The 18,543-nt window shown below is 43.1% G+C and overlaps 1 protein-coding gene across 3 annotated transcripts in view; it reads left to right on the plus strand.

Moving 5' to 3' along the window:
• Positions 1 to 18,543, plus strand: part of LOC115101207 (colorectal mutant cancer protein-like) — a 133,503-nt gene that overhangs the window by 26,239 nt on the left and 88,721 nt on the right. Inside the window, exon 1 of one of the 3 annotated variants that reach the window (XM_065004796.1) lies at positions 547 to 1,351. The exons of the other annotated variants lie outside the window; for them this stretch is intronic. Within the exon in view, the coding sequence (XP_064860868.1) occupies positions 1,292 to 1,351 (60 nt within the window). The 5' untranslated portion in view covers positions 547 to 1,291. Of the gene's footprint in view, positions 1 to 546; positions 1,352 to 18,543 lie in introns of those variants that run through there. 3 annotated transcript variants of the gene reach the window in all.

Consider the following 18,543-nt stretch of genomic DNA (forward strand, 5'->3'; position numbering starts at 1 on the left):
GTGGCATCCTATGACCGTACAACGTTGAAAGTCACTGAGCTCTTCAGTAAGGCAATTCTACTGCCAATGTTTGTTTATGGAGATTGCATGGCTGTGTGCTCAATTTTATACACTTGTCAGCAACGGTTGTGGCTGAAATAGTCAAATCCACTCATTTGTCAGGGTGTCCACATCCTTTTGGTCATTTAGTGTTGGGGCAGTCAGACAGTCTTTTGTGTGAGTGCTGGCCTGAGTTTAGCTAAAACAAACTGTCGAAAGCTGTGAGAGAAACTCCTACAACTGGAGGGAGGGGGAGCCAGAGAGGGGGAGGGAGGGACAAGCAGAGAGGGGGAGGGAGGGACAAGCAGAGAGGGGGAGGGAGGGACAAGCAGAGGGAGAGAGGGAGGGAGGGACAAGCAGAGGGAGGGAGGGACCAGGAGAGGGTGGGAGGGACAAGGAGAGGGTGGGAGGGACAAGCAGAGAGGGAGGGATAAGCAGTGAGAGAGTTGGAGTGAGAGAAGGAGGGATAGGGAGTGAGAGCCAGAGTGAGGAAGAGAGAGATCTGCGATTGGATGGTCTGGGAAAGGCACAGAGTAACTTAAAGAATAGGAGGAAGTGAAGGGGGGGTGCTGCTAAAACTTGAATTTGTATCGGAGAGGGGTAGCAGAGAGAGGAGGGGTGTCAGGGGGAACCCGACAGGCAAACTGCAATCTGACAGGCAGCCAACATGCAGAGACGCTGACACACTGGGGAACGCCCCCTGCTACCCACACACGCTGAGCCTGGCCCAGGAGAGTTCTCTCCACACACACTCTGGCCGTGTTGGCAGCGCGTGGAGATGACCAGGGGGAGCGGCATGCAGAAGGCGAGCCAGCTAGGAGAGACTCCTGCAGTTTTCCTCAGATACACTCAGGAATGGTTCGCCTGAGGGGCAGCAGGGGCGCTTCTGATTTAACAGATAACGGATCATGGAACATGTGCCGGTGTCTGTAACTGTGCACCTCTGAATGGTGTGTGTGAGCGTGTTTGTGTGTGTGGGTGTGTGTGTATATACCTCCACCTTTGGTCAGTCTGTGTGTGTGTGTTCACTCTGATCACGGTGTGGAATAAGGGTAGTTTTCTGAATGAAGATGGCTGGCCACGGCAGCCAGTGGAAACTGGAGACGACAAGCAGCTGAAGACAAGGAACTAAGGGACTGCTTTTTTCTTTCGTCCCTTTTTGTCGTTCCCTTCGTCCGTCTCTCCTTCTTCTTCTCCATCAGGAGGGGGCGAGCCCTGCAATCTTAATCTGTTTGGAGAGTTTGGGAAAATCATGAACTCTTCCGGAGCGGTTGGGAAATTTGGGAGTGAATCCCAGATTGAAGGGGGCAAGGTAAGATGAGTTATCTTTATTTCTAAAAAGTTTGGGTTGGAAGTGGTCACTCATGTCTTTTAGGGTTCCTGTGAAATCTGGTTGTCACTCATTTCTAGGTTATTACAAGTTTTGGCCAAGAGGTAGGTCTCCTTTCTTATAGCCCAAGCGAGTTGGCTGTCATTTCTGAAAGGTTTCAGTCAGAGCTGTCAGTCTGTCTTTCATCCCCCTATAAACACTTTTGCCTTCCATGTGGGCAGCGCACGGCTCACTGAGTCTCAAGGCAGCTAGTTGACAGAACATCTGAGTCATCTGGGCTAGTCCTCAACCCCCCCCCCCTCTCTCTTCCCTGCCGTCCCCCCTGCCTGCAGCATATTAAATCCTGGTGGGGGGGAAGTTCGGTTTAGGCTAAATACTTCTCAAAGTGGGGGAGGATAGGGGGAAGTGAATTAGGATCAAATGCTTCGGGTGTATAAAGCTCCACACAGAGAAAATAAAATATTAGCTTGCTTGCTAACTAGCACCCTGTTTTCTCTCGCTGTCTTTTCCTTTGACTCTGTAGAACAAGCATAAAACAAACTGCTTGGCTGGTTTGGAAGGCTTTAAACTTTTCCAAGGGTTTTTGAGAGGTGGATAGTAAGCAAGCTCTGACTGTTAGTGAAAGCTCTTCTACAGAACCAAGTGTGTGTTTCAAGGTGTTTGTGGCCCCTTTCCCTTCACTTCGGCTGGCGGCTAGCCGAAGACGTCTAGGAGAATTGAAGGAGTGTGCTCGTATACTCCTTAAAAGACCTTTGCTTGAAAAACAAGAAAAAAGCAGCAATTGTGCTGTTTGTACATTTTGAGACATCGTAGCTAGTATACACTTCCTCAAAATAGTAACTAAAGAAATCAAAAGATAACTAAAGAAATCGGTCATTCATGCATGATGCACTGCTTTGCTTTATCTTGGCCAGGTTGCAGTTGTAAATGAGAACTTGTCGTCAACTGGCCTACCTGGTTAAATAAAGGGGGGGGGGGGGGGGGGATCATTGACGTTTTTGCAGAGGAGTTCTAAGGAGCACAATTTGACATCTAACTAAGATGTCTGGTGCAGTATTTCTCAATGAGAAGGGGGTGTAGGCTTCGGCTCCCGAACTTCGGCTGGCCTCTAGAATTTTTTGCGTGTGCCAGAACAGCTGAAAAAACCCTTACTAAAGTCCAAAACACCACAAAATGTTGTCATCATATGTGCACTAACTCTTCCGAACTGTTTTGGCTGGGAGCATGCGGACGCCTTTACCCCCACATCGTCCACAGATGAGAACTGTTAAAACTCCCAGAGAGTCACAACGGCTTTCTATTTTATGAAGACACCGGAAGTGTGGCTCCTTGTAAGAGGCATGTTGTCAGGTGGATCGAGTCCCCCGGGGCCCCTCACTTTTACTTTACTTTATTAGCTTTATTATTGCAGGGACAGTGCACATTTTAATGAACATTTTAGTATAATGGCACATTTTCGACCGTAGTCTCTGGTCGGGTTATTTAAAAACACGTAAAATGACAATACAGACCGATAATGAACACGTACAGAGCAACATATGACAACCCTTAGCAGGTAGACAGAGAAATCACACAAAATGCAACTCAGTCTCCAGTTCTCCAAATGAGTTGAATTTGGGATGAGGGCGTTGTGGGTCCAACGGGGTTGTAGCCTGCTGTCTCTTCCACACAGCTGCATCCTGTCATCTTAATAGAGCTGTTCAGTGTCACTTTGACTTTGATTTGGAGTTGATGGTGTCGATCAGATTCTGGTCGTTGAAGGGATTGGTTATTAATCATTTGTAGAATGGATTCTGAATAAAGAATAAAACATTGTTTGAAAAGCTGCTGGAATTTGTTTAGAACAAAACTTCGGCAGCTTTTTTTGGTCACAGTTTGCTCAGAGGGCTTTGCAGCAGTGTTTTTTATTGTCTATTCTAGCCCGACTAAAGACAGCCATGGTTAGTGTTTTAACTCCCAGGCCAGACTAGAGCTACCCAAATAAACGTCTAGGGAGTAGGCAGCATCGGCCAAATAAACCTAGAGCGGCGCTGTATAGACTAGAAACAGAGTGACCTTGGGTGAGGTTGAGGTATTCCATCTTGGCTGTCCAGGGAGGGCTGCCGGGAGAAGACAAATGTAGGGAGCAGGAGGCAAGTATCCAGCCTCCTGTCTAGAGACTCTCGATCTTTGTTTCAACCCTACGGAGCAGGGGTGTCAAACTCATTCCACGGATTGGCCTAGTGTCTGCAGGTTTTTGCATTTTCCTTTCAATTCAGACCTGGATAACCAGGTGAGGGGAGTGCCTTACTAATTATTGACCTTTTAATTCATCAATCAAGTACAAGGGTGGTGCAAAAACCTGCAGACACTCGGCTCTCCGTGGAATGAGTTTGACACGTGCTATTTCAATGGAGCCAATTTCGAGGGGGAGAGGGAGTCCAGTTTTAGTAACCAACAATGTGTGTTAGAGCTCTTTTGGGACAGAGCAGGGGTTAGAGAGAAAACGATGCATGAACGTGTCAACTTGTACTTCTTCCCCTCACTAACCCTGCAGCTCTGGTCAAGCAATGTTCAGGGTGCTTAGGCTATTTCCCCCAGCCACTTCAAGCACAACACTGGCTTTCCCTCTAGAGCCAAACTAGGATCTAAAGCAAACCACATTTCTGCCTGCATGAGCGCCCACTCCCAAACTAAAACGGGGGAAAGCATACTCTTCCTTATTAGATGAACCATACTCAGATGATCAAAGACAGCGTGTTTTCCATGTCATTTTATTTCTTCACTCCCCTCACATCAACTCAAAATGTTTTCTTGTCTGGGCAGATGTTTTAAGGGCGGCTTTACCTTCAATTTATGGCAAGGGAAAGCAAACTGGATCTGTCAGTGACTTAACGGCCGCAGCATTGTAAGTGTAGCACTCAGTCATCGTTTGCGCCGTTGATGTTCTAGAGAATCATAAACAACGGTTGAGGCACTCAATCGATGCAGGGAGGAAGAGATGGTGTAACACTGGAGGTTGCAGGAGCGTAGAGCTTTAGTCCCTGTGCCGCCACTGGTTGGTAGGCAACCTGGATTTACTGTGCCTTTAAAGTGGTCTTCTAACTCATTCAACTGGAAAACACAAGAGAAGCAGGGGCCTGTAGGTCGAATTTACGAGCTCCTCCTGGTAGGTAGCATAAACCAGAACAATGACTCAGTGTAGGAATGAATAATCGTGGCCCTGTATTTCTTTATCCCCATATTTATTGATGGGTCCCCTCAGTATAATTGAGAGTCTCTAATAAAATGTGCTGTCACATATTTATGCCTTTTCTACATTTCTGAATGAATTATGGGAAGGAAGGGAAAATATTGATTGAAGCAACGTTTGCCATTTTATTAGGATCCCCATTAGCTGTTGCTAACATTGTAATGGACAAGAACAGATCAAGGACAGAAATACATAAATGTAAAACATCACACACATCCTACATATCAGTACATACACAACAAAAATAAATTCTCAAAGAACGGCGTTGTGCCGTGAGGTGTTGCTTTATCGATTTTTTTAAAACCTGGTTTGCAGGTTTAAGCAATCACTTAAGCAATCTGAGATTAGGCTTGGGCGATATATCGTATACCAGCGTATTTCGAAATACAGGCTATGATTCGTAGGGGGGGGGGGTGTGCCACGTCACTGCTTATAACTATAAATGAAGTTTAACTAAAGAATCTAAGATGTGTCAAATAAATGATATCCAGCTCAAGGTTCCAGCTATGTATTTGGCTAGATGTCAAGATCAAGTTTCTTGGTTACAGCACAGACGTTCAAGATCCCTGTTGCCTAAATTGTTTTGCGCGTAAAAATACATCTTTTGACGTTATGAAACATCTGGATATCGCCCAACCCTATCTGAGATGGGAGTTCCATACAATCATGGCTCTATATAAGACTGAATTAGAATTTGTTCTGGATTTGGAGACTGTGAAAATACCCCTTTTGGCATGTCTGGTGTGGTAAGTGTGTGTGTCAGAGCTCTGTCTAAGTTGACTATGCAAAACAATTTGTCATTTTCAACACATTGTTTCTCATAAAAATAATTGATGCAGTCAGTACTTTTATCCAAGAGAGACTGTACCTGGCCATTGGTTTACTTTCACCCCTCTGACTAGGCTTACCTCTTCAATTTTATATATCAGTTTGCTTAGTGCTTAATGTGCACTGACTACACTCTACAGTAAGTGTTAAACCATGAATATAAAAATGGAGTTATTGATAGTAGATGTGGATTTGTATTCCCTCGTGGAGTCTGCATAGTCTCCGAAGTATGCAGTCTCTAGGCCTATATATTGACCAAGGCATCAGTAACTAACATACTGTTTTTCGTAACCCTGGCAGTCTCTAACCACCGAGGTTATTTCTTGCTAATATTTTCTGGTTGAGTGCTCTGTACGAAAGTCAGAAGGCTGTATGTAGGGATACACCATTCATCACACAAATGTTCGGGGGGTTGTGCTATACATCATATCTACTTGTTTACAGGGTGGGGGAGAGAGAGCATATGGACTCAGCTACTCCTTTTATATGGAACATATACAGTGGGTATAGATCACTGTTTCTTTCACCTCCCTAGGGTTCACTTGGAAAAGCCACTGACCAGCATCACTAAAACTCCCCCTCAAATGGGAATCATTGAGCGTTCTTCTCCCCTTCTCCCATAACCATTCCACCTCCAGAGCCCTCACCCATGCGTTCCTTTAGAAAGCCAGCGCCAGCACACCAGAGGTGTGTCGTCGTGGTGATAGTGCTCGAGCAGCATGCATAATCAGATATGGCCATGTGCTTGTTTCTAATTACTCGCTAAGTGGTTCTCTATATCTCTCGCCCTTCATTACCTCTCTCCATAGGCACAATGTTATGATGAGGAGGGCTAGAGCCTCTCCAGAAAGCGATGGCATCCTTAGAAACACACACACCACTGGCCCTGCTTTAGTTCTGTGGGGGGGGGGACATCATCCTGTGGTTGAAATATCACTCTCAAAACAATAGGGCATGGTCTTGAACAGCAAGAGGCCTCAATGTGTAGAGAGGGCTGTTTAGGCTTTTGCATCCTTAGCCGGTGGGATCTCCTACTTCTAAATTCCAACGACCAAGCAATTGGCTTTCGAACAAGCAGCAGCATCCAACAGACTAGCAACAGTCTGATTTTTAGTATAAGCTCTTATACAGACCCAAGTTTTTTTTTTAAGGTCTTCATGACTTATTTATCACCAACTACCACAAAATGATGTCAACTAACAAACGTATGAACTTCTTTCACTAGATGCACCATCATCAATATTTTCTATTGAAGCACAGCGTGTTTATTAGCTAGTCCTGGAATAGCATTTCCAGTGCAGCTGCTCCTAAAGTGCTGTGGTCAATCCAGCTGTCATTATACAAGTGCTTTGAAAGAGATAACATGTCATTTTAAAAGGAGAATCAAGATTTTATATACTTAACATTTATCAGAGCAAACCGCTCACTAATCAAAGCCATAGGCTTTTTATGGTTGTCATGTAGATGTTTATAGTTGTCGTATGTTAATGTTCATAGAAAGCAATTTGAACTGTTTGAAGAATTGATTCATGGTCAGTTCCTGTTCTTCTGTCTGTCATCAGTTTAACTTTAGGTTAAAGACAAATCATGGACATAGCCACTGGTACATTGTGGTACATTGTGGTACATTGCCATAGCAAATTATCCAACTCCTTGCCACTAATTACTAGGCTAACTCTGACAAGCTACAGTAACACATTTTAGCCAATGCATTTCAATTCCATCTCTGTCATAAATCCCACTTTAAATGACTCTGAAGGGTTCGGGATGATACTGTATTTCTGTGATGAATTTGAAAATGCGTGGCTGAAAGAAGGTAAGTATGCCAAGGATTCCCCTTGTCTATTGACCCACAGGTTTCCAAGGTTTCCCCTGTCTATTGACCCACAGGTTTCCAAGGTTTCCCCTGTCTATTGACCCACAGGTTTCCAAGGTTTCCCCTGTCTATTGACCCACAGGTTTCCAAGGTTTCCCCTGTCTATTGACCCACAGGTTTCCAAGGTTTCCCCTGTCTATTGACCCACAGGTTTCCAAGGTTTCCCCTGTCTATTGACCCACAGGTTTCCAAGGTTTCCCCTGTCTATTGACCCACGTCAGTCTGAAGCTGCAGCTGCCTAATTGAAATAATTTATTTACTGGGGGAGCCCTCTAACTCCCTTCTCTAAATCTTTTGTAGGTAATTAGAGGGAAATACCTGGGCCTCAGAGCGACGAGAGGAGCACTGAGAATCACACACACACACACGTATGCCATGCACGTGCGCACACACACTTAGATTTACAAAGTCACACATTTTCGGAGACACACATTCAGAAACATAATCACACAAATGCACCGTTTTTTTGTATCTCAAATTCACTCACACACTGACCTTTCCCCTCCCACTGTCTTTCTCATTCTCTCTGCCATTCTCCCCCATCAGGGATGAGAGACTGGGTAGAGCCACTGCCAATATATATGTAATGGACCTGGAGCATTTGACACTTTGAAATGAGGCCTGAGAGTGAGGAGAGGGAGAATTCACCTTTCATAGTCCAGTAAGCTGCAAAACCAAGGGTTGAGCCTTTCTTCTTCTTTCTCTCTCTCCTCCCAGTCAAAACAAACATGGCTATTTTTAGAGGTATATTTTGAAAGGATAAAACCTCTAATACTATTAATTGAGACAATGAACAGGAAAGTGACAAAACAAATGCCATGATGATGGATTTTCTTGGTACATCTCTGGGCACAAGTCTCTGTAATTGAGCAGACTGTTCTTTGTGTGGGCTTGTGTTTTTAGATATGGTTATATAACAGTACCTTTAAGGGGGGAGGACGAGCAAGGAATGAGCAAGCATGCAGAAATTGAGTTGATTCCCAAGTGCTCTCACAGATCTTGACAAGCCTTTTCAAGATCGTAAGCCTATGTTTGGGCAGATGCTGAAATGTGCCGCCATGGTTTTCCGATCCTATTGTTATTGAATGTGCTTTAAAATTTTGTTAGGCTTATTTACATATCATAAAGTGTAGGGCTTTGGTCGAAATGTTGAAACTTATTTTTTCCATATATAGACAGACTAAAACCAACTACATATGCACTAAGCTTGTCTGATGCTTTAAGCACACTATTTGATTAAAGAGTGCTGAAATTACAACATTTCAGCCATTTGGTTTCTTACTTGTTACTTACTTGTTTCTTACTTAGAAGTTCTGTTACCGAAATCCGTCATTTGTTTAGGAAAAACCTTGCCTATTCCCTCAACCCTTGCTCTCTTTACGTGAAATGTGTAAGCATCGCATGCATGTGACCAATGGGGCCTGACCTTAATAGCCTATCGTAATCACACCAGTACATTGGTTATAACAAACTCCGAACACAGTAACAGATGACAGCAAAATGCATGCAGAGGACGTGAAAAAGAATGCCCCCCAGCATTGCAATGTGAGCTAAACATTGCACTTGCTCTTGAGATGCGTTTTAAGGCTACGGATGCGAAACGTTTAGGTCAGTTGTATGCTGCTTTGCGATCTATTAACCTCTCTAGGGTATGTGGGACGCAAATACAGAAATACTCATTATAAAAATTCAGAAAAGATACAACTATTTTAAATTCTTGTGAATCCAACCACGGTGTCAGATTTAAAAAATGCTTTACGCCGAAAGCATACCGTACAATTATTTGAGAACATAGCCCAGCAGACAAATCATTACAAACAGTAACCAGCCAAGTAGAATAGTTACACAAGTCAGAAATATAGATAAAATTAATCACTTACCTTTGATGATCTTCATGTGTTTTCACTCAGAAGACATTCATTTATTTAATAAATGTTCCTTTTGTTCGATATAGTCTCTCTTTATATCCGAAAACCAACGTTTTGTTCACACGTTTTCTTCAGTAATCCACAGGCTCAAACGCAGTCACAACAGGCAGACAAAAAATTCAAATTGTATCCGTAAAGTCAATAGAAACATGTCAAACGATGTTTATATCCTCAGGCTGTTTTTAGCCTAAATAATCGATAATATTTCAACCGGACAATAACGTTGTCAATATAAAAGGTAAACAAGAAAGGCACTCTCTCGGTCGCGCGCATGAAAAATCTCTGTGACACGGCAGGGTCCACTCATTCAGACTGCTCTTACTCCCTCCCTTTTCAGAATACAAGCTTGAAACAATTTCTAAAGACTGTTGACATCTAATGGAAGGCATAGGAACTGCAATATGAGTCCTAAATCAATGGATACTATAATGGCTTTGCATAGAAAACTACACACACAAAAAAATCCTACTCCCTGAATGGATTTTCCTCAGGTTTTTGCCTGCCAAAAATCAGTTCTGTCATACCCACAGACATGATTTGAACAGTTTTGGAAACTTTAGAGTGTTTACTATCCAAATATATTAATTATATGCATATCCTATCTTCTGGGCCTGAGTAGAAGGCAGTTTAATTTGGGCAAAATTCCAAATGCTGCCTCCTACCCTAGAGAAGTTAAACAACAAGGCTTACATTTAAATAGGTACAATATTTTTTACTGATGCATTTGCCAATATTCAATTCATACGCACACAACATATGAACAAAAACATTCACTGTGAAAGTTGATACATGCGGGCCCTTCATATATAGGCTATGCGCAGCACCTGTCAAACTCAGACATTTCTCTCAACACACAGGGATGTCGATTCACACGGGACTATTATTATCAGAGGGCTTTGGAGTTCCCAAAGGTAGGTTATTCTGGCTGGAATTGTTAATGTCCTGCCATGTACAAATTACTGACATGGCAGAGTCGGATGGGACAAAAATGACAGATGTGGTGTTTTGTGCTTGTGCACAGAATTACATTCCTTGTCTCTGGTGCTGCCTTCGCCATATTGTTCTCAATCCCAATATGCTGGCTAATTTTGCTATTATGCGCATAACAGAGAAATGCACCAATTCTATAGCGCACTGAAGATTGTTTCACAACCGAGGACAGTGACCATATCGAACACGGGAGAAAGCGAATTTGTTATAAAATAATATTACATTTATTAGTGTTGCACCATTTATAACCTTATTCAATTTCAGTGTCACATGTCTTAGAACAGGTTTTCCTAAACTGGGGTACGCAATGCCGTCGGGGATACGCCAAATTAAAATGTGATTCACATTTTCACATTTTCATCACATTTTCAAACAGTCCATTTATATTTTCCAACGGGGCTATACATTTGGGTGAGGTTTTTGTCTTACCTGAGTAGCTTTGTTTCACTGCAAAAAAATACAATTAAACCATTAGTGTTGAGCGAAATAACAACGCAATGTCAAATACATGTAGCCTAGTCAAATAATTAACATCCAGTCACATTAACCATTACACTCTCGTGGTAATTCCACTAATGGTCCGTCGGTAGCCAAACATAGCTGCTGCTCATTCCATTTGCTCAAAAATGGATAAATGGTTCAAAAAAGTTAGGCCTGCGTCCATAGAGACACATACCAGCTCTTCTGCTGCTACCAGCAGTACTACACCTGTGTCACGATCGTTATGAGAGACGGACCAAGGCGCAGCGTGAGTATAGTTCCACATATTTTTAATCTCTGTGAAACAAACAAAACAATAACGAAACAATAAAACGTGAAGTCATGACGTGCACACAGGCAACTAAACACAAACAATATCCCACAAAACACAGGTGGGGAAATGGCTACCTAAATATGATCCCCAATCAGAGGCAACGATAAACAGCTGCCTCTAATTGGGAACCACATTAGCACCAACATAGAAATAGACATACTAGAACACCCCCTAGTCACACCCGGACCTACTACACCATAGAGAACCAAGGTCTCTCTATGGTCAGGGTGTGACAGTCCCCCCCCCCCCCCCAAAGGAGCCTGGACTGGGCATCGGTGCAAAGGAGGGCTCCGTCCATGGAGCTGGTTTGGGCGCCGTGCCTGGACTTGGTACCGGCGCAGAGGAAGGCTCCTGCCCTGGAGCTGGACTGGACGCCTTGCCTGGAAGCTCCGGACCGTTGACCGTCGCCTAATGTTCCGGACCGTGGACCGTTGCCGGAGGCGCTGGACTATGAATGCGCACTGGAGGCCTGGTGCGTGGAGCCAGTACAGGTGACACCGGACTGGTGACACGCACTTCGGGGCGAGTGCGTGGAGCTGGCACAGGACGTACCGGACTGGGAAGGCGCACTGGAGGCCTGGTGCGTGGAGCCGGCACAGGTGACACCGGACTGATGACCCGCTCTTCAGGCCGCCTGCGCTGCTGCCTACTCCTTGCTAACCCTTCTCTCCGGTATCCTTCCTCACATTGTTCCATCGACTCCCAGGCGGGCTCTGGCATTCTCCTCGGCTCGACCGGCCACCCCCCCAAATCTTGGGGTTGCTGTGGCCGTGGTCCCCGGCGTCGTCGCTGTCCTTCCATGCTCCTTGGCAACTCCCGGCAAAGAAGGGTCTCGTGTCCTCCCATGATTCCCTCCCATGATTTCCTCCAATGTCCAAAACACCTTCTCCGTCATGGCACGTTGCTTGGTACTTGCGTGTTAGGATATTCTGTCACGATCGTTATGAGAGACGGACCAAGGCGCAGCGTGAGTATAGTTCCACATATTTTAAATCTCCATGAAACAAAAAAAAGAAAGAAAGAAACAACGAAACGTGGTGGGGAACCAAGGGCTCTCTATGGTCAGGGTGTGACAACCTGCACCTATCGACGACAAGTTGTTCTGCATGCACGGGCAAATCCAATGCTAGCATCAGTTATTCTACGTTTGTTGTTAGCCCAGCTAGCATGGACACTGACAGTTGTGAATCTGACGCAGCCGAAGATCTACTGCTCCCTTAACCTCTTGCTTCTACTCGGGACGCTTGCGTCCCAACTAGAGCTCTGGAAATGCAAATGCGCTACGCTAAATGCTAATAGTATTAGTTAAAACTCAAAAGTTCATTAAAATACACATGCAGGGTATCAAATTAAAGCTACACTCGTTGTGAATCCAGGCAACAAGTCAGATTTTTAAAATGCTTTTCGGCGAAAGCATGAGAAGCTATTATCTGATAGCATGTAACACCCCAAAAGACCCACAGGGGACGTAAACAAAATAATTAGCATTTCGGCGTTACACAAACCGCACAATAAAATAGAAAACATTCATTACCTTTCACCATCTTCTTTGTTGGCACTCCTAGATGTCCCATAAACACTATTTGGGTCTTTATTTCGATTAAATCGGTCCATATAAAGCCTAGATATCGTTATATGTAGACTGTGTGATAAACGAAAAAAACATCGTTTCAAAACGTAACGTCATTTTTTAAAATTCAAAAGTCGACGATAAACTTTCACAAAACACTTGAAATACGTTTGTAATGCAACTTTAGGTATTAATAAACGTTAATAAGCGATAAAATTCATCAGGAGGCGATGTAAAGATCATTAGCTGTCCGTCTGGAAAAATGTCCGGCTAGAAACTCAACGAAAATATCCGGTCCTAGACCCGAGGAGATACGGTGCCCTGCATGTGTTTGACCAAGAAAAAACTCGAAGGGAAATGACAAGACTCTAGACACCGTGTGGAAGCTGTAGGTACTGCAACCTCAGTCAATTAATTGTGGTTCAGCTTTATCAATGGGTTCAAGTAGCGCATGGATATATTTTCCCATTTTCAGTGATCAGTTTTTCCTGTGCTTTTCGATGTAAATGCCGTTCTGGTAAAGCCACAGCAGTGATTTAACCAGTTTTATAAACGTCTGAGTGTTTTCTATCCACACAGACTAAGCAAATGCATATACTATATTCCTGGCATGAGTAGCAGGGCGCTGAAATGTTGCGCGATTTTTAACAGAATGTTCAAAAAAGTAGAGGGTCGACTTAAGAGGTTAACCGGGAAAACACCAAACAACAGTACTTTCTCACAACTTGATGAAACCTTCACTCTTGCGCAGACATTTAGAAACAAAACATGCCAATTTGAAAAATAAGCCACGGGAGTTTTTTGAGCGAGAATTAAGACTTTTGAGTAGTAAGACAAGTATAAAAGCAACATATACCATTAATAAGAAGGGCTAGAAGCATCTTATATGGTGAGCTACCGAGTGGCTAGGACAGGCAAGCCCCATACTATTGTGGAGGGCTTAAACATTTCTTACGGATAGGCGGGACAGTTGCATCCCACTTGGGCAAAAAACTGGGAAAATGCAGTGCGGCAAATAAAAAATAAAAATATAAAATCAAACTTTCATTAAATCACAAATGTAAGATACTCAATTTTAAGCTACACTCGTTGTGAATCCAGCCAACATGTCAGATTTTATAAATGCTTTTTGGCGAAAGCACAAGAAGCTATTATCTTATGATAGCACCAGCAGTAAACAAAGGGGGAACCATATTTCAACCCTGCAGGCGCTACACAAAACGCAGATTTTAAATATAAAACATGCGTTACCTTTGACAAGCTTCTTTTGTTGGCACTCCAATATGTCCCATAAACATCACAATTGGTCTTTTGTTCGATTAATTCCGTCCATATATATCCAAAATGTCAATTTATTTGACGCGTTTGATTCTGAAAAAAAAACAGCTTCCAAAATGCGCAACTTCACTACAAAATATTTTAAAAGTTGCCTATAAACTTTGCCAAAATATTTCAAACTACTTTTGTAATAGATCTTTAGGTATTTTTAAACATTAATAATCAATCAAATTGTAGACGGGTCTATCTGTGTTCAATACAGGAATGAAAACAAACCAGTGCTACTCCTCATGCCTTGCGCAACTCTCAACAGTGTTACCCAGTTCCTAGTTGGCCTACTTCTTCATTGCACAAAGGAATAACCTCAACCAAATTCCAAAGACTGGTGACATCCAGTGGAAGCGGTTCCTAAGAAATATCGTTTTCCAACGAGAACTAACTGAACAGACAGACCTAAAAAAAAAGAAATTCTGAACGGTTAGTCCTCTGGGTTTTGCCTGCTACATAAGTTCTGTTATACTCACAGACATGATTCAAACAGTTTTAGAAACTTCAGTGTTTTCTATCCAAATCTATGAATAATATGCATATCTTATATTCTTGGCATCAGTCGCAGGAAGTTAAAATTGGGCACACTATTTATCCAAAAGTGAAAATTCTGCCCCCTAGCCCCAAGAGGTTAATTCTTCCTGCTGCTGCAGATATGGCTGGGGCAATGCTGGGGGAAAAGGCCAAAAAAACTATACAGACATTTACATTACATTTAAGTCATTTAGCAGACGCTCTTATCCAGAGCGACTTACAAATTGGGCAGACAATACCCTTCATAAAACAACACTGTTTCACAGCGCATCAGTGACATGGCAGGAGATGTTTTGAAACAGTTACTGCTTCGCATACAAGCCAGTGAATTCTATGCATTACAGCTGGATGAGTCAGCAGATGTGGCTGGCCCGCCACAGCTCCTGGTATATGTCCGTTACGTTTATGGGGGGTCAATTAAGAAAGACATCCTCTTCTGGAAACCAGGACAACAGGAGAGGATATTTTTAAATTACTGGACATCTTTGTGACATCAAATGGACTTTGGTGGTCAAGATGTGTTGTTATCTGTACTGATGGCACAAAAGCTATGACAGGGAAACATAGTGGAGTGTTAACGCACGTGCAAGCAGTTGCTCCCGACGCCACTTGGGTACACTGCAGCACCCACTGAGAGGCTCTTGCTGCCAAGGGAATGCCTGACAGCTTGAAAGATGTTTTGGACACTACAGTGAAAATGGTTAACTTGGTTAAAGCAAGGCCCCTGAACCCTCATGTATTTTCTGCACTATGCAATGATATGGGCAGCTACCATGTAACGCTTTTACAACATACAGAAGTGCGCTGGTTATCAAGGGGCAAAGTATTGACACGTTTTTTAAATTAAGAGACAAGCTTAACGTTTTCTTTACTGACCATAATTTTCACCTGTCTGACCGCTTGCATTATGACGAGTTCCTCACACGACTGGCCTATCTGGGTGATTTTTTTTTCTTTCGCCTGAATGATCTGAATCTAGGATTACAGGGGACTATATTTAATGCAGGACAAAATTGAAGCTATGACTAAGAAGTTGAGCTCTTCTCTGACTGCATTAACAAGGACAACACACAGGGTTTTCCATCATTGTATGATTTTTTTTGTGTGTGCCAATGAACTCAAGCTTACAGACAATGTAAAATGTGATATAGCGATGCCCCTGAGTGAGTTGGGTGCGCAATTACGCAGGTACTTTCCAGAAACCGATGACACAAACAACTAGATTCGTTATCCCTTTCATGTCCTCCCTCCAGTCCACTTACCGATATCTGAACAAGAGACCCTCATCGAAATTGCAACAAGCGGTTCTGTGAAAATGGAATTGAATCAGAAGCCACTGCCAGATTTCTGTATTGGGCTGCGCTCAGAGTATCCTGCCTTGGCAAATTGCACTGTTAAGACACTGATGCCCTTTGCAACCATGTACCTATGTGAGTGAGAGTGGATTCTCAGCCCTCACTAGCATAAAAACTACATACAGGCACAGACTGTGTGTGGGAAATGATTTAAGACTGAGACTCTCCAACACAACCCAAAATTGCAGAGTAATGTGCATCTTTTCAAGCACACCCTTCTCATTAACCTGGGGTGAGTTATTCACAATTTCCGATGAACAAATCGACAGATGGTGTGATCAGAAACTGACGTACCTTCAACCTAGTTCAGCTTGTATCTCTTTGGCACTCATCCTTGGTTCTGTTTCTACCATTCGCACTATCCTTCTGTTCAATCTGGGGTCGATATTCCTCTTGCGGCCGCGCCCAGGGAGGTTGGCTACAGTTCCGTGGACCTTAAAGTTCTTAATATTTGCAACTGTTGTCACAGGAACATCAAGCTGCTTGGAGATGGTCTTGTAGCCTTTACCTTTACCATGCTTGTCTATTTTCTTTCTGATCTCCTCAGACAAATCTCTCCTTTCTTTCTCTGGCCCATGTTCAGTGTGGTGCACACAATGATACCAAACAGCACAGTTACTACTTTACTCTGGTCCATGTTCAGTGTGGTGCACACAATGATACCAAACAGCACAGTGACTACTTTACTCTGGTCCATGTTCAGTGTGGTGCACACAATATGATACCAAACAGCACAGTGACTACTTTACTCTGGTCCATGTTCAGTGTGGTGCACACAATGATACCAAACAGCACAGTGACTACTTTACTCTGGTCCATGTTCAGTGTGGTGCACACAATGATACCAAACAGCACAGTGACTACTTTACTCTGGTCCATGTTCAGTGTGGTGCACACAATGATACCAAACAGCTCAGTGACTACTTTACTCTGGTCCATGTTCAGTGTGGTGCCCACAATGATTCAGTGACTGTGGTCCATGTTCAGTGTGGTGACCACAATGATACCAAACAGCTCAGTGACTACTTTACTCCATTTAAATAGGCTGACTGACTGATTACAAGATTGGTGATGTGATACTAATTAAAGAAAATAATTAGTTTGAAATATCACTATAATCCAATTGATTTATTATATTTTGTGTCCAGGCCATTTTAGAATATCTTTGTAGAATAAGCAATAATGAATCTCTTTTAACAGCTTTTTTGCTTTATTCTATGACATACCAAAGGCATGCAAGTATACACAATAAATACACATTATTTCAATGAGCTGTCAGGGTACCAACAAATTTGAGCACGTCTGTATGTAAGATGGCTAAATAAAGAGCAAATTGATTGATTATTATTTGTGCCCTGGTCCTACAAGGGCTTTTTGTCACGTCCCACCGAGCCGGATTGTGACAAACTCACACTCATTCTTATGTTTAATACATGTATAGTGTGTGTGTGTGGCAGGCTTACAATGTTGGCAAAAAACGACATTTGAGAGTGCGCTAACCCTGGTGCTAGAGGGGGTACGCAGCTGGAGGTTGAATGTTTGAAGGGGTACGGGACTATACAACGTTTGGGAACCACTGTCTTAGAGTGATGGACTGCGACATCCCTGTGGCCTCCTCAATAAATGAGTCCACTGAGACAGGCGCGAATCAGATAGGTGTCTTCTGCAACATAAAGGAATAAAAGCAATCTTGGTCGACCAAGCTGAGAGCTGTTGCTTAGAGCAGGAGTTTTCAAAGTTTTCTCGCCCAGGCAAACCAGCAACTCAGGGACCCCCATCATACTGTATGTTAGCAAAAAATGTTTGTCTTATCATGTGAAATGATACTGGCAAGTAGAAGTAATTAAAATGTTTAAATGAGTAGACAGTTTTGTTATTTTGACCTCCACAGTGCATTGGAAGAGGAATTTGCTCCAGGAGCACCGTACTACTATGGCTGACCTTGTAGAACAACACATTTCACTGCACCTTTCCGGTGTATGTGACAATAACACATCTATATCTATGTCCTCCACCTGTCTATGGTTTGAAGGCTGTCATTTTGGAACAGTCAGTCAAGATGTCCATTGTCTTGTTTTTTTTCATTAGTGTGATTGTGTTTCACTGTATCATGTTTAAATACAGGTATATTCAGGTATGACTATAAGCACAGAACACTTAAAGTACCTCTGTGTTTTCCCCTAGAGAGTTAAACGTGTTCAGGCAACAAGGCTACCATTCATATTAGCCTTAATTGGCCTTTAGCAGAATGAGGATTTCTCACACATTATGCCATTACAAATCTACTGCTAGACTAGGCTTTATGTAAAAGTAGGTGAAAGGGGATGTGTAAATGTCTCCTTGTGCTATTTGCTGTTTTCTCATGAGAGGAATGAGCACTGTAGTACTTTGTTTGTATACTTTGCACTGAGAGAGGTTTTTCTAGGGGAAACAGAGTATTATTATTAGTTGGGGACCCCCGAGTGGCGCAGGGGTGTAAGACACTGCATCTCAGTGCTAGAGGCGTCACTACAGACCCTGGTTCGATTCCAGGCTGTATCTCAACTGACCGTGATTGGCAGTGCCATAGGGTGGCGCACAATTGGCCCAGCGTCGTCCGGATTAGGGTTTGGCCGGGCTAGGCCGTCATTGTAAATACGAATTTGTTCTTAACTGACTTGCCTAGGTAAATAAAGGTTCAATTAAAATTAAATTACCTTGAGGTAATTTAGTTTTTTTGTG

This window comes from Oncorhynchus nerka, linkage group LG19 (assembly GCF_034236695.1).
Source record: "Oncorhynchus nerka isolate Pitt River linkage group LG19, Oner_Uvic_2.0, whole genome shotgun sequence".
Lineage (NCBI taxonomy): Eukaryota > Metazoa > Chordata > Actinopteri > Salmoniformes > Salmonidae > Oncorhynchus > Oncorhynchus nerka.